Genomic DNA, 27,234 nt, shown 5'->3' with positions numbered 1-27,234 from the left:
GTTTTCTTCATCTAAATCAGACACCATACCTTTGTAATAAACTCCTTCTAGATGTGCTACACTTCTTGGGATTCAGAATTGCCACTTATTTTCAACAAAAGAAACTATTTTTTTCTATTATTTATGTTGATCTGTTTCACGGACAGTAAAAGGATTCATCATCATGTCAATCCCTTTATTGTTACCTGCACTACTCACTGCCTAAGAGCCTCAGCTGTAGCCTGGGCCCAGCAGTGAAAGGCAAATCCCCAATAGCAAGCCTGCTAGTCTTAACAATCCTTTAGAAGACAATACATATACAAAATTAAATGAAAAGTAAAGAAAACCATTTCAACTACCTTGCCATGTAGTCTGTGGACATCGTATCTTATTTGAGCAAATTCACGGAGTCCAAAAGATCCTCCAATAAGATACAGCTGAAAAACAACAAAATGAAAACAAGACATGTCAGGACTATTACAAAAAAGAACACTGCATGTTGACCCAATTCATTTACCAGGGACCCTACTATTCTTCCAACAGAAACACCAGGAACTGAATAAAATAATCAATTAGAAGATACGTATAGGACAAGAGGGAGTATATGTAAAGTCAGAGCCTTCTTGCATCCTCTGGACCTGGATTTCACAGATTTCCTCCATACAAAGACAGCTGCTTCATGATGCACATTTCCTAGGGACTTCCTCTGCTCTTACCCCTTCTTTTCCCTCCCCATATGGCTTCCTGACAAAACTGCAAAGGAACCTTTACCTCAACACCACAGGATTTATTCTCATCATTTTCAAACTCTATGGGGAAGTAACAATGCCACATTGACCTACTCTGATGTCTGTGGGTAAGAAATCTAATTAAGCTTCTGAACAGACCAGCTGACCGGAGCTGTGATTCAATGATACATTATCATATAGGCTAAGAAATCATATCCAGCACACCTGCACTTTTATTATTGCCTCCTTAGTTGTATTGCAATTCTGTCCACACCTGTGAAGCTTATGAATAAGAATAATAAAGGCAGAAACAGGGAGGGGGTGGGGGTTGGGGTGTAACCTTCATACCCACATAAAGGAATTGTTAAATAATTCTTTCTTATGAGAGGGATATCATAAGACTGTCTATGTATTCTTACCATTAAAAACAGACAAACCAACCAAAAGATCAAGTATTGTTAACAAACACCATTAAGGACTTGAAAATTAGCTCACGACCATGTGAGCTCAGTTTTCAACCATGTGAGCTCAGCCCCATGCGTGCTCAGGTGCTGGTAAGTTACAGAGTGCTACCCAGGAACTAATGTACTATGTTCACAGAACAGGGAACCTTTCACCAATAAGCAGGAGTTGAAGGCTCCAGTCTCTTTCTGGTCTAGCCCTTTCAATAAGCTGATAATTAGGAACAAATACATCAAAAATTTTGTGGTATGAACATCTAGCTGCTAAGCCACAGAACCAATTTCAGAAAGCCAATCAGAAAATAACCATGTCACTTTCAGTGACTAGAAATCTGACCTCCCAAAAACTGGACAGCACCATACCTATATCATAACTGTTCAATGAATTAATGATGCTCTTGCAAATACTGAATCATCAAAACACACAATAGAAAAAAAAGTATTTGTATAAAGGGGGGGGGGGGGGGAGTCTTCCTCATGTGTCAGTATTTTGGTAAGAAAGAACAACAAGAAACAGAAAAGAAAGTATTCAAAATTGTTAAAAAGAACCTGAACATTATTCAAGGTTTATTTAATCAAAGCAGATATGTCAGCTGAAGATACAGTAACACATAATGCTGAAAGTCTCAAGGATCAAACTATAATTGAATTTTAATATGGTTGACACCTCAGCATAAAATTTCATTAGCTGATCTTATTCAACTCCTAACAAGTATTATGTTAATTAACAGCCAATGAGTTAACTTAAACTTCAGGTCCTAATGAATAGAAATCAGAAGTGCTATAGACAAGTTTATGGCTCTTACAGACCATAGCTTACTGCCTTTGTGTATATTAGTATGTTGTCAAAGAGTGGCTACGGCAGGGCAAAAGCAACTGCATGAGAAATGGTTCAGTACACAGTTGTTAAACTAGGCAGAAAGTAGCAGTTACTTGCAACATCAATTAAAAATTAGTTTGCCTAACAACAAACTTGCATAAAGTATGTGCCATTATGAGATGCAACATGAACAAGTGGAAGACCTTCAACTGGCCTGCTCCTCATAACCCAGATATTACTTATCACAATGAAAAGGTATGCTGTGGCTTACAGAGCCAGGCTCCAAGCTAAAAAAGAAACATTACATTCCTTAGCTTTGATCACTTAAAACTGTGTAATGTACACTGTAACTAAGGGAAATCAAGTAGAAGGTTGTTGCAAAATAAGTCGTTTTGTCTCATCACATCCTATCACTTGTTTGACAGCAACCATCTATTACATAGGGCATTTTCCTTTTGCAGCTATACACATGATAAAGAAGCTGATACACACACATCTCAGTTCCTTTAGACAGGTTTTGGCCTGACACTGTAATTTTACTTCCATCACTGTTATACTCCTGAAGGGGAAAAAAGCACTTAGTTTCTGATGTACTTTTGCTCTTCATACAGCATAAGCAGCATAACTAGCCTGGCAAGCTGGCACACTTCACTTATCGGGCATTACCAGTACACTGCCTTTACACTTCCAGTACTGCAATGGTTGATTTATCTTACAGTGAAACATCAGTTAGGCTGCATGAGAGTCAAAGCACACTGATGGTATAAGAAATTAAAAACGCCACTGAAATATTACACAGTGTAATGCTGGAAGGCTAGGCTGAAGATCAACAATTTTCAAAAACACAGAATACACACATATGTTTACAAGTTTACTTGACCAATGTTCTAATAAACCAAACACGATGTCTAAGACTTCACTGCAAAACCTGACCAGAATCAGTCATATTCAGCACTTATTTAATCAACCAATAGCACGTCAATGCAGTTAGCTGACAGCCCTGAGCATGAATTGCCTTGATCTACACAAGCCAGAGCAGCAATAGTCAGCTCTTCAGTCAATCAGATTTTTGAAAATTGTGGTAAAAAGCCAATAAAAGAAAGTATAAATTAATTTATGCAGCTATAATGGTATTAAAGGTAGTAAAGGACTCTGTGACTGACTATGCACCAAGTGGAAACGTTAGTCTTGGTTTAAGTGTTTCCCTTTTCTTTTTTGCATGAGGGAAGATGTCCTCACTACCTTCACTTAAGTTAACTGTATTTAAAGGGAAGAATGCATACAAACACTGAAGCATCAAGAGTCACCAGTCAAAATAATTACAAGTGGAATGAGACTCAAGTTAAAAATTCCAGCAATATCATCAGCTTGTTGGCTTTGCACATTCTGTACATCTTGAACACATTTCTAGTCTACATTCATGAACACATACCTGAAGGGTCTAGAGAACAACTCTTATGAGAAGCAGATGAGGGACGTGGGGTTATTTAACCTGGAGAAAAGCAGCCTCAGAGAAGAACTTACGGCTCTCTACAGGTTGTAGCAAGGTGGGTGTCAGCGTCTTCTCCCAAGTAACAAGTGATAGGATGAGAGGAAATGGCCTCAAGTTGTGCCAGGAGAAGTTTGGGTTGAATATTAGAAAAAATTTCTTCACTGAAAGTGTGGTCAAGCATAGGAACAGACTGCCCAGGGGAGTGGCTGAGTCACCATCCCTGGAGGTATTTAAAAGACGTGTAGATGTGGCACTTAAGGACATGGCTTAGTGGTAGACTTGGCAGTGCTAGGCTAGTGGTTGGACTCAATGACCTTCAAGGTCTTTTCCAACCTAAACAATTCTATGATTCTATGATTCTTTGCAAAACACTCTTCAGTTAAAAAAGCACCACAATGGGCAAATTTGCTCAATGTAAGCCAAGGGCAACAGCAAAGTCCAGTATGTTCCATCCACTAGTCCAGACACAAAAGAGACAGGAGAAACCATTCAGGACACCATACAAATAAAACAGTTAGGTTGCCCACATTCTAATGAAGTCAGACTCATGCTTCCTCTCCAGTTAACTGAGAGAGGAAAAGTAATGCCACATATAATGAAAATTAAGATACATTTTTTCTTCATTCCGATTTTAGAATCGTACAGATAGTTAACTGACATCATAAAACGTTAAGGCATTGGCATGTGAACAACAGTACTCAAGCTGGAAAGTTCAAACACCTGCATTCTTTCATTGTAAAGGAACTATTCAGTTTATATGCTCCAGAACCTGCAGCAAAAAACACTATGTAGCAAACAATCTGTCTAGATACTTGAATGCATTCAGCAGATGGATGAAATGGTAACAACTTCTCACTTTCTCCTTTACACCTGAAATTTACCTTAAGAAGGCAACAACCATAAAACACACTAATTAGCCCGCACATAACACCAAAGCAAACAGCTTAACAGCACTGCTAGCACAACCTCCCCTTAAAGATCTCACAATGGTTTATTCCTTTATGTTCCAGTGAGTATACAAAAAACTCCAACCCTACAATGTTGTAATGCAATTATGCATGCATGGATGACTTGCATGTTCCAAAACAAAATGAAAGATAGGATGTGACATAAGAGCACCATCTGTCACATACATTCAGCAACCTCAGTAAATGTTTTATGTAAAAAATAAATAAATAAATAAATTAAAAAAAATATAAAATTCTCTTTAACAACATTCTTCTAAAAATTCTATTTGTTCACTTCTCCATTAGGAAGTATATTATGCAATCCATTATGGACAGCATCAGAGTGATCCCTTGACCTGCATCTTAGGATGGGAAATATTTGCATTTGTCACCAACCACAGTGAGATGGTCACTGAGGACTCAACCGCAGAAGAACTTGGGACTTACAGCAGATCCCCACTTTTTAGTTTCCCGCATAATCTAAAGCGGTCACCTTCAGTTCCTTAGGTCAACAACATAACAAGAAACTATTTCACTGGCAGCACCAGCAATCTCCCATATTACAGGCATCCCTGTTGTGACAGAAAGCCACTCCTGCTATAGCACCAATTCTGAAAGCCAGATTACAAAATTAAATTTGTCATAAATCCCTAAATTAACCAAATCACAATACTTACTGCTGGAAGCAGATTATGCAGTGGGGAAATCATTACGATACATATCACTGGAGAAGGAACATGATCATTTTCTAACCTCTTCCAGACTGCTGCTGCAAAACCCTCCAGCTATTCATCAGGAACTTCAAAACTAAACAGTCACGTGAATTATTTTATTTTAGTTTGCAGTGATTGCAGTGAACACAGTAAAAAGGGGTTTGGGGTTTCCTCTTTAAAGAACTGTCATATGTGCAGTGCAAGACCGGCGAAAGACAGCAATTTGTCAGCCCAGAAGACTGAAGTCTCTTTTTTGTTCTCTAAACAAAGTAGCAGGGCAAACTGCCAGTCCCAGAAAAGACCCAGGCAAGTCACCTTAACCTGAAGCGCCCCCCTCTGCCAGCTCTAACTCTCAAGAGTATTTCCCACAGCCATTCGTAACACTGAAACTGCTGAGAGAAAACCAGTGCAACCTTTTCAGAAACTTACTAAATCCTCTCCCCACCCTCGATGGGAGCAGAAGAGGATCTACCTTTTCTTCTTATCTGCAACAAATGGAAATAATTTTTAATTCAGATCATATGGCCTCCTTGGGGGAAAACAGAAATAAAAGCTATACGTCCCTTAGTAGTTACTTCACTCAAAAGCACAACAGAGAACGCACTGACTCAATGCATATATTGGAATTCACAAATTGTAGAAAGACTGAACTGCATTACAGTCAAAAATGGATGAAATATGCCAGGAGATGACCACATGGATACCATGCTGGCAACCCAGGACAGCAGATGGTATAAACTGGAGACAATTGTAACTCACTGGTAAAGCAGAAGAGTATAGTTTGCACAGCATGGGGAACTATGTGCAAAACATTAAACTTGACCTAAGGTATCAGGTTAATTGACTGAGTATAGAGTATATCAAAGCAATGATTTTCAAGATTGCAAATATGAATGGCTACAGGCCAGAGTACAACAAAAACTGTCTGTATCCTTTCAATTCTGTCATTCAGCGTCTTAGGAAGAAAACAAAACCTTTGTTTATTAAAATGTCCACTTCATAGCAGGTTGGAAAACACAGAAAATGCATTTAATAGAAACAACCTAAGAACACTGCAGAAAAGACAGAAACCCATATGTTCCTTGGTATAAGCATTAACAACAAAGGTCATTTTCAGCCACAGCATTGTCATTTTGCATTACACACATTGATTGGGCTGGTCAGATGACAAAGGAATTTAACTCAGCAGCTGCAGCTGTTTGAAAACCAAGTCTGCGGTGGTGGTCAAGCTGCCACCTTCTCTTTCTCCGTAAGCTTCTAAAAGCCAAAATGTTGATTCTTTATTAAAATCATCATTCCCATTAGTCACAGGTTCAAATCTAGCCAAGGCGCTACAATGAGAAACTGTTCACTTGTCACCGCAACCTGGTGTTCTTGTGATGTGTTAGGCCCAGCTCAAAACAGCAATAAACTGAAACCTGCACTAAAGAACATAAAAAGAAATCACTACTTGTCAAGTAATACTTCCCTATGGACAACGCTGCACAGGGGATGAAGATGAAATGCACTATGAAGTAAATATTAACCTTAATATCTTTACCTTCACCACCCCTTGAAGAAGGTGGAGACTTAGACCAGAACTAAACACAGGAAATGAAAACTGGCAAAACTGTACTTACGTTCCAGTTCTGAGGCTTAACACAATCCCGAGTGCCAGATTAATCCATTCTAACAGCATTCAACAATGCAATTACACTCTTCATGTTTTCAAATGAAACAGAGGGGGGGAATTCAGAGTACCTACAGAGTGACTATTTGTCTAACACTTATCTGGAAAGTAGTACTCAAAGAGCAAGAATCAAAAGTTTGAGGCATTGATTCAAAAGATGAACTCAGTAATTTTAGACCCTGACAGTCAACAGAAAGATGGAAGTCAGCTAATTCAGACTGCACAAACTGGAGTCCACAGAAGCCCATTCAGCTTGAACACACTGGCTTCCACTCCAGCACAAACAGCTCCAGGGGGCTGTTTTGTCTGGAATAGCTCCACACTCCACTGTAGATTCAAACACACACAGATGAACACAAGATGCAAAGCAGAAGTTGAAGACATATCTCATCATAAGCTTAGAGACCCAATATTTATAATATAAGTCATTGAAAAATAAAAGCAGCACTCTTGTGATTTTATTGATTGGGAGCGACCATTTTAAAATTCTAGAAAAAGTTTCATATTTATTGATCTTTTAAGGCTACAAATGTAATACTTGTAACTTTTACAGGCAATCACAATTTATCTACAAATACTAAAAGTCAGAATTCTCTTCTCATGAGTAAATGTTAACTTCCATTCATCTCTCAAAAGCATATTAACATTTAAATCAAACGTTCTGCGTATGTTAAATTTTATTGTACAGTTACATAAGTAATAGATATTAATAAAAGTCCTGCCATTCAAATGAATTTTTAAGGTGATAATTTGAATGATGTTAACAATAATACTGACATACCTAAAGTGAAAAATGCCAATTGTAGTAATTGTTTTTCAAACAATATCAGAAGATATATGTAACAACAGTTTCTATACATAGATGCTGATGGCAACAACAGCTCTCAGAAACGTGACTACCCCCAAGAAGAATTTTCTATATTTCTTAGTGTTCATACAATCTTTTACAGGCAGATCCTCCAGAACTAGCGGGAAAAAGCGCACCTTGTATTCAGCAGATCCCAGGACTCGGAATTCAGCAGCTTCTTATGAAATGAATTAGGAATGTTGTTTTTAAATAAGTCTTTGGAAACTTGTTATTTAAATACATTTAAATTATAAAAACACAGTTTTCCTACCCATTAACTCCATAAAACTTTCACTTTCAGTGACTTACAGCACAATAAAATACCATTTCACAGTATTTGCAAAATATTACTGAGCATCAGTCATGGCTTCCAGATGACTCTGACTTTACCACTGAACAAAACCAATCCACAGACATATACTTTCACATGCTGCGTTCTGGGAAAGGTGTTTTGTTTGTCACAAACATTGACATTAAATTGGGCCTGAGATGATTACATTAAATTGTTTCATTAAAAAGGGCCTGAGATGCCACTGACCTTCTCTAATGGTGCCTGGAAGCACCAACCACATTGCTGCAGCATTGTTAGGGTCTCTTTCTAATCTGACCTTTTTTCTTGTCCTGTACACAACATGCATTCTTGGCATGTCTTGACTAAGCGTTTATCAAAGTAAACTTGCACTGTTCAAGGCAGCAACATAGATGGCATTGTAGTACAGTCTGTGTGTATAAACACTGATGGAAATAGATTTTAGAAACATATTTATTCACAGAAAAATCTTTTAACTGTTCCAAGCTACTCCCATCTTCTCTTTTGGCAATACTAGACACAGCACATAACAAGATCCAGAAGGAGAAGCAAAGTACTTGTAAAAGTACAGTCATTAGAGGATGAGAAAAAAAAAATATCCAGAAAAATGAAGTCAAAATCTACAGCTATAGGTACAGAGAATGCCGCTACAACACTCACAGATTTGAAACTTGCTGCACTACATATATAGTGCAATACTTATTTCAGGTGTACAATGAAAATCACCAAATGAGCCAAAGACTATATATTCTATCTGCTGCAATGCCACTTTAGATCCTCAGAATTTTTTTTCCCCTTGTAGCGTGTTGACAGCGGAACTGGAACTGCATCTATACATCCTTTTTGCAACTTAGAGAGTATGAAAGATCCTTGCCTAGAATGAGACAGAACCACAAACACACCTTTTGTAAAGTGGTGCGAGTGTATGAAGTGGGGTTTTTTAACGTGTTTTAGAGCTGTTACTGCTTTGCAATTTTGAAATCCAAATGTGTTTCCTCAGAGATCTAGAACCACCATTTATACTTATCTGAAAAAAAAGTAACTTCCAGCAACCTTCAAACATTCTAACTGCACTAGAAAAGTAACCTTACATGTTTAGTGCCTCATAAGAAAAGCATGCCACTGGATCCACTAGCTGTAATACCAAAGAGCTGCCTTCTCTCAAGATCTTACAGAAGCATCACAGCAGCAATAGGACATTGAAAGGCACATCCCTTTTCATCAGGTGGAGGTGACTGCGGAATATAAAGCAGCAGAGACTGAAGCTCTTCTTCTATAACAGAACCAGGTATCCTGAAGACTTGTAAGTTAAGCTTCATGTGCTAAGAGTTTCTATAATAGGAAATGGAGATGTCAATATAGCTGACAAAGACTTAAGTTACCACAGAGGTGGCACAGCCCTCCATCACAACAGCAAATTTTACAGATACATCTGTAAGGTTACTAGAGTCCATCCCAACATCTACACAGATGTTACCATCTTTACCAGCCCTTTAGGACTACTCACCCTGTAGCACTCAAGCTGTTAAGATTTTCCATGCCATGTTACATCACACTCTCCTGAATGCTTACTGTTTTATGCCATGCAGAGATATCTCATCTGTGAAGTTTACAGAGTTAAAGGAAACATTCACACATCAAGGTTTCCTGCAGGTTTAATTCCTACCCCCTACAGTGTTGTTGGTGCTCACAAAGAAACACTCTTATCTTCTGAGAAAGTATGACTGAAAACTGTGATTTACACATCTTACTCTGAAAGCTGTTGTCAGTTTGAGGTTTAAAGATCAACCAAGAAAATTCCTTTTGCAGTGAAATATTCTAACAGCCCCTGACCCAAAAGAACAAAGAAAAAAGGATCAAGAGAATTTACACTAAAATGCAAGAAAAAAATTTTATATATATATGTGTGTGTGTACAATGAGACGCTCATCTGTCTTTGAATTATGATCTCTTTAACCTTGGAGCCTTTAGAAAAAGTGGCACAGGGATTTTTCACTCAAATACACAGTATAAGAAGGGAAGATATGAAAGCCGTTTGATTTTTTTTTAAAAAAAAAAGCAGATACGGTACTGATGAAAAGTCCAGCAGTACTGAAGAACACAGTACCTGTCTAGTGAAAAAAAATTATTTACAGGATGCAAGAATCTATACAGAAACCTTTGGTTCAGTGTTATCACAAATTCAGCAGAATTAAAGGGTTACAAAAGCATGCTCCTTGTGATTGTGTGCATGGATTCACTGTCTTTTTTGCTGTAATTGATCTTTTAGCACAATTCTGTTCAGCTTCAGAGATGCTTTCAGAGTTCAATAGACAGCTGGGGAACTGACAAGAATTGCATGAATTTTCCTTTTTCTTGCTCCATGGGAAGCCTTTGAGCAGCCCCACAGAAATGTTCTGAAGTACTCACAGGGGAGAATAACTTTAAGACAGGGAGACATGAAACCCTGAAAAGAAATATAATAGAATATTTCTCTATAGAATATTGTCTCTGGAGGAGAGAGCTCTGTGGTAACAGAAACGGAATGAAATTAGGCAGCACAAAGTCAAAGAAAACACAGTCTCAAAAATTTCTGCTACGAGCTATGACAAATCATGCAAAAACACTAGAAGGGCCACAAGAAAAAAAAAAAAAAAACAAAAACGGGTCTACCTTGGCCTGGGAAACAGAAGTGATAGCTCCAGCACTGAAGCAGAACTGAGAAAATCTAGTCCACTGCTGCCAAATGGTTGTTCAACTTCTTAAAAACCTTAAGTGTATCTCACAAGGGCTCCTTCCTAACAAAGAGTAGTATTTTCCTAACATCTAATCTAAAGCTCATTTATTGTGATAGTTATTTCACAAGCTATAAAAAGCAATCACCACTCTCAATATATGATGTACAGAACTTCTCAGACTTCTCTAAAATCAACTAAAACAATTCCTTCAAGCATTCCTTCAAGGTGGAATGTCTGCTGTATCTTTTATGTTGCCCTCCTCTAGACTTAACAGTTTGTCTTCATCAAGTCTACCATGAGACCATAAAGCTAGAAAATTAATCCAGCTGAGGACTTTGAATAGAGGAAGAGTCCTGTTCCATGTTTTACTGTACTTTTAAAAAGTTTCTGTGTCTTACAATGACATTTCTGGTTTTTCACAATATTACAGCCCACATTATTTCTGCAGGACCCACCCCACCTAAGACACCATTCTGCTTAGAAGGCACCTGATAACTACATTTTATATTTCTTCAATCCTTTGAGAACACAAATGATGAAGCGTATCTTTGCCATACTTTCCTCTTAAGTGAATTCTCACATGGAAGGTAATACAGAAAGCAAGTCAAGATCTTGTGTACCAGTTGCATCTCCTCGCCTACTATACCAGTTGACGTATCAAACATCAAATCTGATATATTTATTATTGAAAAGCAATGGTGACATTTTTCTCCACCAGGTCTGTATCACTAAGTATCTGTATATAATTTAATCGTGTTAGTATTTTCCAAAAAACTTTTTCGGAGTTAAAATTGAGCTGGTGAGTACTAAACTGCCTGGTTTCCCCTCATTTTGAAAGAGGAGTAGCAAACCTCAAATAATTACATAAACAACAGGACTGTGACCTAAAATTATATTCAGCCTTAAACATCTAAGAAAGGTGTTTTTAAACTAAAGAATTATATCAGAACACTCAAAACATTACATGAAAAATTAGAAAGCAAAATGAATTCAGTCTAAGCATGAAAGCAGTAACGTTCTGGACAGCCCTTTAGATATACATGCACACAGCAGGATAACTAAACAGCTGTAATGCTATGCTTGATCACCTTACAAAAGTTATGATATGAAGAAGTTGTCTGCAATATCAGCGAGTGGAGTTGTTGATACAAATTATTCATACAGTTGTGGAATTATGACACTGGTTTGTTGGTTTGTGTGTGAGGTTTTAAATATTTTTATTTCTTACAAGTATCTTCATCAATATTTTGAGAAAAGATACTCCAGCGCATTCAACTGCATGAATATTTCCACTTGAACTCCTTGCCCTAGAACCTCTGTAGTATCACATTAAAATAAATAGCCTTAAACTTTTTTAACTCTAACTAAAGTGCCACTGTCCTTCTTTGGACCACTCCATTTCTCTGAGGCATGCTTCTGAACATTTGAAGAGGATGACACTAATTTTTCTAGTAGTAGTATAAAAACATTGGAATTATCCATTGCCCTATTCTTTATCCACATTGGAATTTGCTTACTTTTTCTAAATTAATTGTATACAGAGGAAATGAGGCACAAATTGCATAAACGGAAACCAGTGTCCTGGCTACTGCTTTTGACTTCCTGAGTTTTTACCTGTTAAGTGCATCCAAGCTGTTGAATTTTTCCTCTACTGCACACAGGTACCCAGGCCAGGCCAGTGCAGTCTGTTACACTGCCCACCTGACAGTTTTGGTTTATTCCTTTGACCTTATTGATCTTTTCCATCTTCAACTATTCTAAATAGCTAGGTGTCGCCTATTGCTTTCAGCACAACTGTAACTATAACCTATCACCTCATTTAACTCAAATTCTACCTTTTTTAGATGCACAAATTATCAGACCAACACTGCTGCCACACTTTAAAATCCACTGAAAAGCTGAAGAAAGTTTGAGAAACACACAAGGAGTGTTTTAAAGAGAAAAGACCAATACGCATTTTCCTCAGCAAACGGCCCCCCTTCGCCTCCCCGGTCACACTCCGCTTCCCTGCGGGTCCGGGAAGCCGCGGGACACAGAGACACTAACTGACTTGACTGACTGACTGACTGACTGACTGACACACTCTGCTAGCATAAAGTCATCCACCGTTGTCCCTGGAGGGGACAGCACCAGGCCTCTCCGCGGCGTGCCGGCCCCGCAGCGCACGGCCCCCGCAGGCGCAGAGGCCCCGGGCCTTCCCCTCAGGGGACCCGGCCCCCGTCCCTCAGGCGGTGGCACCGCGGCATCCCGCAGCCTGCTCGCCCCCGCAGGGTGCCGCCGCGGCGGGGCCTGGCCCCGCACCGGCCCGCCCCCAGGCCGCGCCTCCCCGCCGGTGCCGGTGCCCGCCCCCCCGCGGCGCTCACCAACAGAGGGACCCCGAAGGTCATGGTGCGGCCCCTGCACAGCTTCCGCAGCCTCTCCATAGGCCCCGGGGGCGCCCTCCCGCCTCCGGCCCGGCCGCAGCGCTTCCGGCGGGACGCGGGTCCCATCGCCACAGCGGCCCCCTCCGCCGCGGCAACGCGCCCGGGGAAACTGGGTTCCGCTGTGGTGCGCGCGTCCGCCGCTGCCCGCCGGGCGTTGCGCTGAAGGGGTTGGCTGTGGCGACGCGGAGCACGGCACTCAGCCAGCCGCCGCCTGCGTTGCGGGGCCGGCCCTGGGGAGCTCTCAGCCCCGCGTCTCCAGAGGCAGCTGCTGCCTTGCTGAAATAACCCCGTGAGCTGGCGCGGCCGGGGCGCTCCGCCGTTACGGGCGTGTGTCAAAAGCCCTTTGAAGTAACGGGCGTTTCCTGAACACACAGAGCGGGGCGGCGGGCACCGGGCTGGCCGGCGGATGGCCTCGCCTGGGAGGGCGCGCTGGGGCCGCGCCGGCGGTGGCCGCGCTGCTGGGGGTTGCGTGGCTTCCGCGGTGTGCGGGGTGAAAGGGCCGGGGCTGCAGCCGTGCTGCCACCTGCACCTGCGTGCGGCCGGGCCTGAAGGCCGAGGGTGCCGGTAACAGCGTGTCTGTGCTGAGAGGGGAAAGGGGGCTTACAGTGGTCTGGCGCCGCGGCTGCCAAACCTGGGCTGGCCCGAGCCCCTTGGAGATTTCGGGCCCGGTGTTTTTCATCTGCCATCTATGGCACGTGGAAGGAGAGCTTCCCACCCATCATTCCAGCTGGAAGCTTTTTTATGCAACGCACTACTTCTGTTAGGTGTTTGTACAGCACCTGGCACGGGGACATTCTCATTTTTGGATTAGGGCTGCTGCACATTATGCTTTTGTTCTTGCTGTTGATTACATTAGAGATCAGAGGACATACTCTCCAGGCACAGGCTGCGATGTGTTCACATATCACTGTAGCCAAAGGCTCTGCCATGTTCTGGTAGCCAGTGGCAATAGCAGAGCGGAGCTGGGAGAATGAAAGCTCGTCTTTTAAATACCTCCTGAGTCATGGCACAGCCTTTCCACAGCCCAAATCATTGCCTGATGGAGAGAGCACAGTGGTGACAAAGTGGAACAGGGCATCTGCTGCCTCCACTCACAGCGCAATTTAAAACTATTTGAAAACAAAATATTGATGATTACTTCCTTTGGTCTTCTCCATTAATCACATCAAGGAATTGGTGGAGGTACTTAAGTTTTCTGAACGTGTCAATAAGCCACCATATACATACAAACTCAAATCAGAAGAAAATCGAACATGAATAAATAAGACGAAACTAACATTATTGCCATCCAGTGGCCACTAACTTGTTCTGAGAGCCTCTCCAGCCTAGAGGCAAATAAACAGGGCAGAATAGCAAAAAAAAAAAATGTAGCAGGGAACATGATGCTTCTTGAGTAACTCAGTAACATGAAGGCAACATCGGTCTGAATTCCAGAAATGCAAACTCTCAGCTGGGAGCAATGAGAGAGAGATCAGGTCTGTGGCTATCCCTGCACTGTGCCGAGACTGGGATGAACTCATCACAGAGCACAGACTCTCACCCAGGGCCTTTGAAAGCACAACTGTCCCTTTTAAAACTTCATTAAGAGTTGGAGAGATACGGGGCTCAAATCACAAGCTCGGGAAAAAGAAGCCAACTGACAAAAAAAAAAAAAAATCAGTAAGAATAATCTCTTGAAATTATGAGAGTTGCTATTACAGATACAGACAGATGTGCTGAGAAGAGAGGTTATTACTTACCTCTTTCCTCTCACCCTAACTTCCCCTAGGAACATTTGTATTGTAACTAATATTCCAGCATTACGCTAACCTTATTTTCAGTCTTACTGACCCACCTGAGTACTATGAGGTCTCTGCTAGAGACATGACCCACAGGTGCCCATGTGCAGTTGGTTCCCTCTCATTTCAGCTTTTAAAAGGGCACCAAAAGTCCTGGCAGCAAGAACAAGGGTTAAGAGTTTGTGCTTGTGTCATGGGGTGCTCTTGTTGAGATTCATAAGCTGCTCTTTTGTTTTCATTGATAACTATCGGTATCTAAAATTTTCCTGTGGTATTATGCTTTGAAACAGCAAGAGAAAGGAAATGTGTAACCAAATACATACATGATGTAATTGCATAACAACAACAATAATTTTGTAATAATTGGAAGGATAAGAAGTGCCTAAAACAAACATGCTTTGCCAGAGATTAACAGTAAATTAGGCTTTTAAAATGTCTTCATGTTTAATATTTGAAAATGCTGTTAAATTACAGAGGTAAAGCTATCAACAATATATATTTTATTTCCACAGTGTCCCTTTGTTCTTCTTGTTGGTTGGTCACCTTAACAGAGGGGGGTGGGGAGAAAAGATTTTGAAGATTTAAATAAATTCCAGTTTTGATTTACAACAGAGGTTTGATGCCTCCTTGATGTGACCCCTACTGTCATAAACAGATGGACAAACATAAAAGTAGATAAACAAACATCTGGGTTTTGTGACATTGACATCTTGCCCCAAGTGTTGTTCCCAATACTTCAAGCACATGTGCATGTCCCTAAGGAGGCCGAATGTAGCTTTCTTGTCCAGGTTACCATACAGCCAGTTTAGCATTTTTTACTTTGTCAAATACTGAGAGAGGGTTTTCCACGTGAAACGTGCCTCTGGAGCCCTAGTTCTCTTCTAGATGTATACATGGTGTATCTGGAGCTCAGGTGCAGAACAGAAACACAAGGGTGATGGCTGGCTGGCTTTTGTCACATTAGGAACTAGGTGTTTCCAACTGCAGTTTCCCCGGCCTTGACAAAAGCTCTGGGAAAGCCTCTTCTCACTTTCCTCCAGAGAAGGACCTAAAAAGAGATTTTAAATTCTGTGCACATAATGTGCTGCTGGCTATTGGCAGGCACCCTGGGCACTTCAGACAAATGAAGTTTTGCACTGCTGGTTTGGGCTGCAATGACCATGACTGCAGGGGAATAGAGTGCAACAGTACATTGTGTAACATGGTTTGTGGGCAATGGGATGGAGAATAGGATGGAAATCTTATTAAACATCCCTGAACAAGCCAGGGTAATCAAGATCGGTGCTGGACAGGATACCAGGAGAGCTGCAGAATTGCTCACAATGCAGTATTGACTCTAAGTAGCCAAGGTTGATAAGGAACATCAGTTCAGTGCAGAACCTGCAGCAATTTGTTCAGAGGATGAAAATGAGAGGCATGTTATAAAGGTTTTGTTGCCCAAACATGCATCACTTCAGGAGGCGGTGGAGTGAGGCTATTCTGTGAGTTATATTTCCATCCAGTAGATCTCTCCAAAGCCTCCTGCTCCACTAGGAGCATGCACATGTAACAAATCATTAAGTGCTGTCTGCGCAGACATGATGTACATCATAGTCAAGACCTTCAGCCCTGAAAGCACACACTTCTGTATACCTGAGCTAAAGAAACAGCTGGTTGGACTTAGCATGCTATTGCGACCAATAAAAGGAAACAACCACCCATCTTAAGGGCTTGTAGTTCTTTCTGGTTGGAGGGTGGAAGTCCTGACTTGGTAGTAGCTGTTGAGAACAGCATTTCTAAAATTGCAAACCCCTCTCAACACTGTGTCTGTTCCTTTTTCATCCTCCCTTGTGTAGCCAAGAGGAGTTGCAAGAGAGATAGGGGGCCTGGATTTTCCCTTTGATTCTCTCCTACATCTTCTGACTAGAACTCCTAGTGAGGTAATAAGAGTGGAAGAGTTGGTTTACTTTTCCTTTCCTCCTCCTCTGTTTTCTCATTAGCTGTCAGCATGAGCATAAATACATGCAAGGACCACATTTTTGTCAAGAGCCAGCTTGGAGAGGCCAGCGAGCCAGTTGTGCCCATTTTTTGTGCCACTGAAACAGTGCACACAATGGAAGGCACCATGGTGGCCCATGCATTGGAAGGGTCATCCATGCTTTCCAGATGTGGCCCTAAGTTTCCCCCTCCACCTCCAAAAAGGGAGGAGAAGGAAACAGGTTGACATTCTTTGGATTCACCACTGATTTTTCACCTTCTCGGCTCGAAAATAGGCTGGGGAAGAATGGCTCTGGAGCCACATTTTAGGTCTGTGAGTGCAGGAGGAAAATCTGAAGGAAATCCCGACCTTCCCAACAGATTCTCTCTCCTACTTCTTGTGCTCAGGAGGGCCATTCCCCCAAAGACAGCCAGCAAATGTCAGCTCGGAGAGAGATTCCCCAGGGAATCTGGGGGAAAAAAGCAAACCAGGAACATTGCCTAGAAGTAGGGGAACTGAGAGGGGTCTGTGCCAAAAAGCACCAATATGGTCAACAGTCATCTCTGCACCTACTTAGTAGCTGCCTCTAAGCACTAGCCCCATCCTCTTTTTGACCCCAAAGAAAAGCCACGGTAACACATTCATTTTCTATGTTCTTTGTTACTGTTTTCAAGAGCAGGACAGTAATTCGAGCTCTTAAATTTGAGTACTGAAAACTAGTGGTTGTAGAACAGCAGCACCTTTCATTCATCCTTCACTTGAGTTCAAAATGTGATAGTTACAAAAGGGATGGGGCTGAGTAGAGCTTGTTGCTGGTCTAAGAGATGAGAAGGTTGAGTTCTGGCTCTGCTTCCTTCACTGGGTGTGGACAGGAGATTTGTCATAGGGGAGTGACAAACCCAGTCAAAATAGAGAGGAGGCTGCTGGGCTCACATGGGTGGGGGAAGAGATAAAAAGATAAAACAGTTCCAGAGAAGGAACATCACAGTATGGTGCCCCCCTGCCTGTACACATGCTCTCAAGCCTGAGAGAGTCAGCATTTCTCCATGGGTCAAGGAGCATGGGGGCCCTGGGAGGAGAGTCCAGTTCAGTCACTATACTCCTCAGTTCAGCGTTGGGGTTCACAGTCATTTTGCCAAGCAACTGTAGTGGCAGCCCTCAGAAAAGGGACTGAAGCTTCACCTCCTTAGTAGAAAGGGTCTTCCCTCCCCTGTGCTGTCCATTGAGGAAGAGAGAAACCAAGGTGTGTGAAAGGGTGAGAGAAAGAAATAGTACAAGAGAGAGGGGTATGTTATTTGAGGGCATACTGGGCACAGTTTAGACCCGAGTATGTCTACAGGTTCGTGATGTGCCTGAGGCTGAAGGGGCTGTGGAGGTGGAGGGGGACTCCTCATCTGTTGTGTCCCCCTGCTCCTCCTTGTGGAGGCCGAGGCTGATGTGGCTCTGCAGGGCTGCTGGGGTCAGCCACTCCTTGGGGAGGCAGCTCTGGAGGAAGGGGATGCATGAGCTGAAGTAGGCCAGGCGGTTCACCCAGCGTGGGATCTCTTTCCCACATAGTATCTGTGGAGCAAACCAAAAAGGAGCATGGTTAATAGTACAAAAAAAAACACAGGCATAGCGGCAATGTCATCCCCATCCGCATCATCACCTCAGCAGAGTGAGTTCCCTGTTGCTCAGAAGAGAGCTGTTTGAAATGTAGCAAGCATCTTCTGCAGTCAGAAATAGCTATAAATGCAAATGACTACACAACTGTTTGACATGCACAGAAAGCCCTGCCAGCCATAGCCCTTGTGAGCATCATAACAGAGACCAAGGCATCGTGGTCCTCAACAGCTCTGGCCACTGTTCTCCAGGCAGTCCATGAGTAAAAGGACAGGCCTGCTGGTGCTTCTAACCAAGACAATGACACTCATTTTCCAAGTAACTCAAAAATTTTGGAAAAATATTTAGGCTGTTGCTGTCTGGACCTTGAGGAGCCCAGAAACTGAGCCTGCCTAGGTGGATGGAGATGCCTGAGAAGCTATTCTTGCTGCTTACTTTTCTTCCTCGGCTGGATCAGTCAAGCTATAGTATCTGGGGGTCCTTTTCCTATCCTAGCACATCACCCTGTAATTTATCCTCATATGGTATTTTCTAAATGTGGGAAAGAAAGCAACAAACAGAAAAATACTAGCTTCTCACTAGGCCTGTGTTTTATCATAGATGCTCCTGGCACTGATTTGAGTTACACTCTGGCTAGCACAGGTGCTGTTTTCCAAGGTCATACCACATTCAGCATAATGAAACAACTTGCTGCATACAGCTGACCTTCTCTTCTGTAGCATTTGACCACACATACATACAGGTGCCAGATTTTAGTAGCTGTGTCTGGCTTTGACCACGTAAGGGAAATTTCCCTTTATGTTTTACCATTCCCCTTACCAGACACAGAAGAGGCAGGTGGAACTGATCGGGTGGGGTGCCTCAAGAGCCTGCCTTTTGTAAATATACTGCCTCTGCGGCCCTGCACCGGGATACTAGAGCCTGAAGCCTGTGGCAGGTACAGTAGTCATAACAGCCGAATTCTCCTTGCCTCCCAGAGATGTCTCCCATGGAGCAAGACAGGCGGGGGGGAAACTGCACCCCACAGTCACACGATTCGTGTGGATCAGTGGTTCCAGGGTTGTCCGTGCTGTACCTTCTGCCAATGCTAAATCCCTCTGCTCTCCTCCAACACTCTTCCCAGCTAAAACTACACTTAATTTAATACTACTTACTCCAAAAATTAAGAGGGTGTTTGTAATCCACTAAGGACGTTATTTGGCGAGATGTATGTCATCGACAAGGGAAATGCAGTGCTTAGAGGTTTCAAGAGATTTTCAGGGAGCACGAATGGAGCAGTTGCTAGAGGATGGGCTGTGCTGCATTCTAGTTGTAATGGCTGATGAACAAGCAGGTCCTCCATGTGTACAGCCCAGGCAGGACGATCTAAGCCCCCCTCCAACAGTCACCTTGAGGATAAGGGGACTGACTTGCTCCAACAGCATGGAGTTTCCAGTGAGGTGTGGAGAAGGTGGCAAACCTGTGACTGTACTAATTTGACCATGGAACTCACTTTATTTTGATATGCATTGTTTAAAAATCAACGTGTGAAACTGAAGACATTATCATTGGGTATCAGAATGAACACAGCCATTTAGCTGTTAAAATTATTTGCAATAATTTTATAATAAATAATATATATATAATAAATAAATAAAATAATTTGCAAAAAAAATATAGACTGTTCTTTACCTAATACACCCCCCAAGAACTTTTATTTCAGTTCTTACTGATGCTGCATTCTACCTAACTTCAGATACGGCTATATGAATCTGTATTTTTGAAAATTTTAATCTGGGGACAGTTACTTTATTAGCAATTATTCATCTCCACCCAGATCCCTAGTTTCCATTGCTACAGCTATCGCCTGATCCTGTGAGCAGATGACCTCTCCACCTATGTTTAAGACTCATTCACAGAAAATTTGCTGATCTATTTGATTTTCGCACCAGACATATCTGACCATTTTCACAAGAATACTGCTGAATTTTTAAAATTGTATTCAATATGTCCTACTCGAACATTGAACCTGAGCCAAAGCCCAAAACTTCAGCACAATTGCTTCTAGATTTTTTAGCACTTGTCTTTTTTTCTCTCTGGGAACTTAGGCAACATATTGCCAGTGTAGAAGGTAACTCAGTTTAGGGTCCTTGCTATGTATGCATGCATGTCAGTTTAGTTCTTAAGCGGTCGTAAGTATTAATAAGGACTTCCCCAAGATATTAATAGGAAAACAAAAAAAAATAGGAAAAAAAAAAAAGGGTGTGATTCTTTGGGAAAATCAGCTGAAACAACAGAGAAGCACAAGGTAAGACTGGCTGAGATGGAAATACTGGTTTTTTTCTTTTCTAAGCAGGTCCCCTAGCAACTGAAATAGCAGTTCCCAATGTGGAAGCAATGCTGAGATGTTTGCCTTTTGTTTATGGAAGCTTCTCACCCAGAATGAATCAGTAAGTCAAGGAAGAACCAGAAAAAGAACAGAGATATGTGGGCATCAGGCCATCAATCATCAAAGGGCAGTTTTTGGAGCTTAAGGAAAATGTTGAAGTCAAAGTGGTTTTCCTTTCCTCAGTTACACTTGTCCTCACCTCTTGTCAGTGAAGCCTTGTTACTATTCCACACCAAAACACAACTTTCAACAGGAGCAAAAAGGCAACAGCAGGGAATGCCACTAACACTACAGCCTTCTCTGTGTTTTTCACTCCTTTCCATAAAACATATTGTGCTGGAGCATCCAGTAGTGCTTAACTAATGGTGAAACATCAAATAAACCTGACTGCAATGGGATTAAGACACCCGAGTTTAAATAAAACAGCACAAGCAAGATAAAGTGGGTGTTTTCCAATTGTGTATGAAGCCACAGAAAAATCCACCTACTGCAGCTCTTCAGGGCAATTCTCAACTGAAAACCACACACTGGAAAAATAAACTCACAGAAGCCTATTACCATCCGTTGTTTCCACCAGCAGAATTATTTTTTAGATGTTTTTAGAGTTTAGGATTTTACAGAGGTTTTTTTTCTTCCTTGCCAAGCGAGTGGGGTTTTCTCTTTTGAAGGGGGTAAACATCTCTGTGATGGGTCACGTACCTGTCCGGTCAGAGTTGGTAAATAAATAATAAACTGTTACGGGTCAGAAATTGCTAGTTCTCACCACCATACAAAATTTTCCTGCTACCATCCCTTCAGGAAAGGTAACATACCTGTAGTGGAGCCTGAGCTTGGCACTGGACAAGAAAGCAGCTGAGCCTTTTTATATGTAGCTGACCGGAGAAGGAACTTCAAACAGTCACAGGAGGGCTAAGCCTATGTGAGATACAAGCCTGAGATGTAAGCTCAGGGGCCAGTTATAGCTTGTCTGAGGTAGGAAAGTGTGATGGGAAACCCTGTGGAGTACATGACAGGCTGGACTACTGGCAGCAATGCCTGGAACACCTCAGCCCCTGTGGGACCTCCCTAAGTTTTGCAAAGCTCCTGTGAACAGTGTCTGGCTATCATTGCCAAGCGTGGTGCTTCCTTGTCTTCTTCTCACTGTCAGGTCCTTGAAGGTGCGAGTTACTCTCAGCCCGCAGAGGCAGCCAATCCCAGTCCCAGGCGGAAATCCAGTGCTTGGGATAGCACGCAGCTTCTGACTGCCCACCGAGGGACCAGTCCCCCATTTCAGGCAGCCTTCGGTGAAGGCTGCGTGTACTTGCAGCTTCCACTGAGTGGCACCTGGTGATAGAAAGCCAAGTCTCCCACAGCTGCCGCTTCTTCTGGGGGCTCTATGTAAGAACTGCAGATGACCCAGATGGCATCTGCAGAGTCAAGTGGAAACAGCGGTTCAGACATCCGTGGCTGAAGCCAAATGGGTGGGAGAAATTGGACCTGACAGTTTGGGTGCTATTTCTGGGAAACTGTCAAATCCACACCAGGATTTCAACTCATCAAGAAACAACTAATTTGGGATACAAAAGGATCCTTAGAGCACCTTAAGCTGTGTCATTTTGTACTAAACAGTCACTGATTAAAATGTATAGACTGCCCTGGGAGTAAGGACTGCACCCCATTACTCTTCCCTGCCCTAAGAACTAGGTGCCACGGCTCAGCAAGGCCTTAACACTTCCCTCTAAAGCTTTACTGTGGGCAGGGGAACAGCCTAGCAGATGGGAAGCACCCGTTTAGATGCCAGCCAGCAGTGGAAGAAGCTAAGTCTCCTGCCTTCTAGAGGACAATGCCATCAATGTGCTGCATTTTCTGAGGGCTTTGGGTCTATGGGCGTATGCTAGACATTATTTGAGATAGTCTAACAGGCTGAACCCCTTTCAAAACAAAGTGAAGGGCTGATTAGTTGTAGATCCTAAGAGAAAGCTCTCAAATGCAATAGGTTCTGCTGGGTGATGCAATTGGAGCAATTCAGGCCACGTACAGAAGTGTAACTCCAGGCACTTGGGAATATTTTTGAAGTGAGCCCTCCCAAAGGCACCGAGTAGTGCTCTGATCCATGAAAATCAAGATAAGCAGAGGCAACATTACAGTCCTCAAACAATACAGGCTAATTACTTCAATTCTTGTCTTCAAACTGCGGCTTGGGGAGTTCAGCACTGAACATCTGCTGAACCACCCACTGCCACTTCCATTTAGCAGCCTTGCTAAAAATGAAGTGGCGTCCACATGGGGCACGTATCCATCTGAGCTACTGTACAGTATTCCCCTTGGTGTGTCTTAGAGAATGCAAAGGGCTTTTATTGGCACCTGAAGAGTCTAACACACCCCAGAGCACTTTAAGAGCAAAGGCTTTAGAGCCCAAGGGGAATCTTTACAGTGCTTGCACAAGCTGGCTCCTACAAGGCCTAGACAATATAGCACAGATGATGCTTATCAGTATTTCAGAATAAGGCCATTAGATACAAACCAGCACACCTGCCCAGGCAAACCTTGCAGGCTGTGCTAGGGCAGCCAAAAACCATACAGAAAAAGGAAGCATGGCCATGTGATGAACCTAGTACTTAAACACATCTGGAATAAACCACTAACTCAACGCGCAGGGACATCTTTTTTGCCACCTTGCAAAAACTAAACTGGTAGTATAACTGTCCAGTCCTGGCAGAACGAAGGGAGTTTGAGTGCATCAATGAGGAATATACCTCTAGCTCTGCACTCCTAATCAGCTGCTCTACATGGTGTATATCCTGAAAACAACATTCCTCAAAGACAATGGACATACAGCCTTTGCAACATACCTGAAAGCACAGTCTCACTTTGGCAGAGTTGGCATGCTAGGATCAATTGCTTGAAACACATTTATTATATAGTTACTCTGTAAAAATGACAATTTCTACTCTAGGGAATGTAACTAGCCTGTGGGGATCAACAGAATAGATGAGGTGGCACTGGGCTGTGAAGCTGCATGAAGCCCACATTCAGCAGAAGCTGGCATGGCCTGCGTCTTGCAGAGGAAAGCGTACAGCTAAGAAACTGTAGATGAGTATGAATGAGCTCAGCAATGACGCTGTGTTCTGGGAGGTAGCAACCTGAATCAAAGGGAGGAAGGGAAAAGCCTTTTAAATGAATTTAAGCCACTGTCTAAAATGCCCCCCATTCTCCTATGCTATCTCTTTTTGATCCACATCAGGCAGGACGTTGACACTCCTATGCCCTCTCCAGGAGTGCAGGTGTTTCTCCCATGTAAAGCAGAAGCATCTGCACCATCTGCCTGAGACTAGGCAGGAGTGAGGAAAAAGGAAAGCACTGAAAGGAGGGACTAATACCCACAGTCTTGCGCCCCTTATGATGCTAGTTAGGACATGTCAGTCACCTCTGTGGTGCTGTGGTGGAAGGACAGAGTTGACTCTATGCACGTCTGCATGCAGAGAGATGCCAAAAGCAGAGACAATGGAGTAGATAGCTCTGGGTCAAACAAGACAGCTGGCTTACAGCACCTCAGCACTGTTTCAGCCACACTGGCCAGGCTACCAGTGGAGAGGCACGGTGGCTGCAAATGTGACATCTTGATGAACCGCGTTCAGGGCTGAATTCTGAGCAGCATCGCTGATTAGTTATGTACCAACACTGGAGCATAGCAGTATCCTCTTTGAGCATGAAGGTCCTTGTAACCAGCGCTTATAAGTACAGCCAGCAGCTGCAGGGTGACGATGTAGGCAGCAAGTGGCGTCATAACAAATGACCATTTCGGGAATGCAGAGTATAATTAAGTCTGGGCTTGCTGGTGGCATTTAAAACAATGAATCTCCCACCAAATGAATGAACAACTGTAATTCATTCATATTACCATGATGATGTGAAGAACTGCCTTCTCCTCGCAGGTGCCATTTCAAGACCAGTGGCTGAGAACAGCTGTTGCCTAACACAGTCATTCTTTCAAGTGTTATGGACAGGCTGAACATGACCAGGCCAACCCATATACATAGAGGGGTGGACATCAAGAGCATCTATTTTTTACTGAATAGCTAACCAAGAAAATCCTCCGTTTCAGTCTCAAGCCTAGTGAGCAGCAGGTTATTGTGGATAGAGATAAAATGAGAAGAGAGAATACAAGAACTCATAGGAACAGGGAAAGCCCTTCTGTCTGGCAGTGTTGGCAGGACTCCTAAGCAAAAGGTTCTGGTCTTAAAATCCTATCAACACACTTATTTCATTTACACTCCTGACACTTCTCATTTATCAACAGGCAGTGGTGAAAAGGACAGGGATTTTCTTTGCCGTGTTCATTTGTGAAAAGGAGGCATCTGTTCTCAGGCATTTGCACACACAAAGACTCAAGGGCTCCATGACGGTGTGACTAGAGATGAAGTCCCCAGATAATATGAACTAACTTAACTCCAAGGTATTATGCTTATTTATAACAGATAAGGAAAACGGGTTTGGTAAGACAGATGCAAAAAGCATATAAAATAAAATAGATGGTTCAAAACACCCACACTTACACCAGCCCCAGACATCTTAAGATATTTTTTTTTTTTCGAATTTACTCTTGATAATATCATCACATTTAATCTTTTACTTGGCATCTCATACTATTCCTCCGCAAAATAGATAGATAAGGAAAAGAAGATGGACTGAGACCTGAAAGGTGCATGTAAGAGTTACCCACTAATCCTTTTTGTTGGACTACAGGACTCATGCAGGATAGCAAGGCTAGAAGGGTTAACAACAGAAAAAAAAGTTTATACTTTTATAGCAGCCTTCATTCTATTGACTTCGCAAATACTTTATAAATTTAAACAACTACACAATCTACACCTAGAAATCTCATTTTACCACTGCAGAGAAGCCACATCTGCAATGCAATATTTATTAACTGCATGCAGTCAAAATTGTGCATACATTTGGGCAGAAACAAAAGAAAAAAAAGCATTCATCTGAAACCATAAGGATAAATTTATGGGTGCAGGACATCTTTACTAATAAACTTCTTCTAAACATACATGGTTGGTTAGAAATGAGAAAACAAACACAGCCTGTTCTCCATAGAGCTAAACGTTCAAAGGCTGCTGCGGTGAAGCAAGTCTTTCCACAGTCTTCAGTGAGGACTAGCTCAGGTGCCAGAAAATAAAGCTTTCCTAATGTTCTTTCATGTCCCGTGGTTGTTGGGGATTTTTTGTTTGTTTGTTTGTTCGTTTCCTTCTCTCTTTTCTGTCTGTTGGGAGCATTGTGTCCCCTGCCATTATCAGAATCACAGGTAGGCTTTTACACAACGAAACGGCGATCTCGTCCTCTACAACAGAGGCAACTGAAAAGCAACCGTTGACTAAGGCAAACCTGAGTTTTACTTGTCTACTTAGGATCTGCTGAAGACTGGTTTATAAAAGCTTCTGCCGCTTCTGACTGCGACTCAAATGCCACCTGAAGCTCCCTTCTCTGGTGTTTAATCCTTTCTCTCCAATAGCTTTCAGGCTAAGGAAAGCTTCCTATTTTTTAATAACGTCATAGTGAGAACTCATATGTGGCTGGGGATGGACCTGAAAAGCTTCAAGCTTGAATTATTCACTGGTGCTTAAAAAACTGCTCTCATTTGGTCCATGATTCAGCAAATCTGCCTTTTTCAAAGAATTTGCTAAAAGTCAAGCTCCTCTAAGAAAAGCAGGGTTCTGATGCAAGTTTCTTATATGCTGTCAGCTTTGCCTTGGCTGAAAAAGGACAGCTGAACAGACAGAGATAAAAGAATATGCACTATTATCTCCTGTCACTTCAGCACAGCTCCACACCCTGTACCATTAAAGTAAGATGCCTCTGTTCTACCAAAGCTCCAGCCACATTGGCAAAGGACAACCAAGACAGCCACGCCATCAGGGAAGTATACATCAGACAAAGCTCCAAAGCCAGTCACAGAAATATCTTACACCGTACTTCAGTCAGGAGAGATGGGTATTTCCTGCTAGTCACACTGTTATGCAAGGACAAAGCCTCCCCCTGCTACTATCAGTGGGACGGATCTTTAGCAATATTACGAAGGAAAGGGACGAGAAGCCCTAGCATCCCACCTAGATGTAATCCACAGGCAAGCAAGCCTAACTGCACCAAGATCATCCCCTGCCTCCCAGGGAGATTCAGGCTATGTGGCTTCACCAAGCATTTCCATTCCATCTAGCATGCAGGTTTAGTAATATCACGGTGGTGTCAGCATCAATGCCTACTGCAGTCCTCTGAAACCATCAGGTTGCAGGATTCACTGTGCAGACTCCATCTGTTAATCTTCAAGGTATTTCCTATTGGAGACCATCCTTTTAGGCTGACTTGAGAGAGTCTTCCTGACTTCAGGAGACTGGGAGCTATTTACCTCCCAGGTTGAGCACTGCAGCTCTGCAGCTGTAA

The 27,234-nt window shown here is 42.5% G+C and overlaps 2 protein-coding genes across 5 annotated transcripts in view; both read right to left on the bottom strand.

The window, feature by feature from the left end:
* The window catches only part of LOC102057413 (cytochrome c oxidase assembly protein COX16 homolog, mitochondrial), a 49,387-nt gene extending 36,177 nt beyond the window's left edge, over positions 1–13,210 (bottom strand). Inside the window, exons 1-2 of one of the 2 annotated variants that reach the window (XM_055717239.1) lie at positions 13,047–13,210; positions 339–416 (exon numbers count right to left, since the gene is read on the bottom strand). In XM_055717239.1, the coding sequence (XP_055573214.1) occupies positions 339–416; positions 13,047–13,172 (204 nt within the window). In that variant the 5' untranslated portion in view covers positions 13,173–13,210. The remainder of the gene's footprint in view (positions 1–338; positions 417–13,046) is intronic. The other variant, XM_055717238.1, reaches the window with a different exon arrangement.
* Positions 13,211–17,481: 4,271 nt separating this feature from the next.
* LOC106631301 (deubiquitinase DESI2-like) overlaps positions 17,482–27,234 on the bottom strand; it is a 57,000-nt gene continuing 47,247 nt past the window's right edge. For all 3 annotated transcript variants that reach the window (XM_027808069.2, XM_027808070.2, XM_055717236.1), the window contains one exon: positions 17,482–18,401. In XM_027808069.2, the coding sequence (XP_027663870.1) occupies positions 18,159–18,401 (243 nt within the window). In that variant the 3' untranslated portion in view covers positions 17,482–18,158. The remainder of the gene's footprint in view (positions 18,402–27,234) is intronic.

The sequence above is a fragment of the Falco cherrug genome, chromosome 7 (assembly GCF_023634085.1).
Source record: "Falco cherrug isolate bFalChe1 chromosome 7, bFalChe1.pri, whole genome shotgun sequence".
NCBI lineage: Eukaryota > Metazoa > Chordata > Aves > Falconiformes > Falconidae > Falco > Falco cherrug.
Note: the sequence above shows the minus strand (reverse complement) of the source record. Positions and strands in the feature narration are given on the sequence as shown.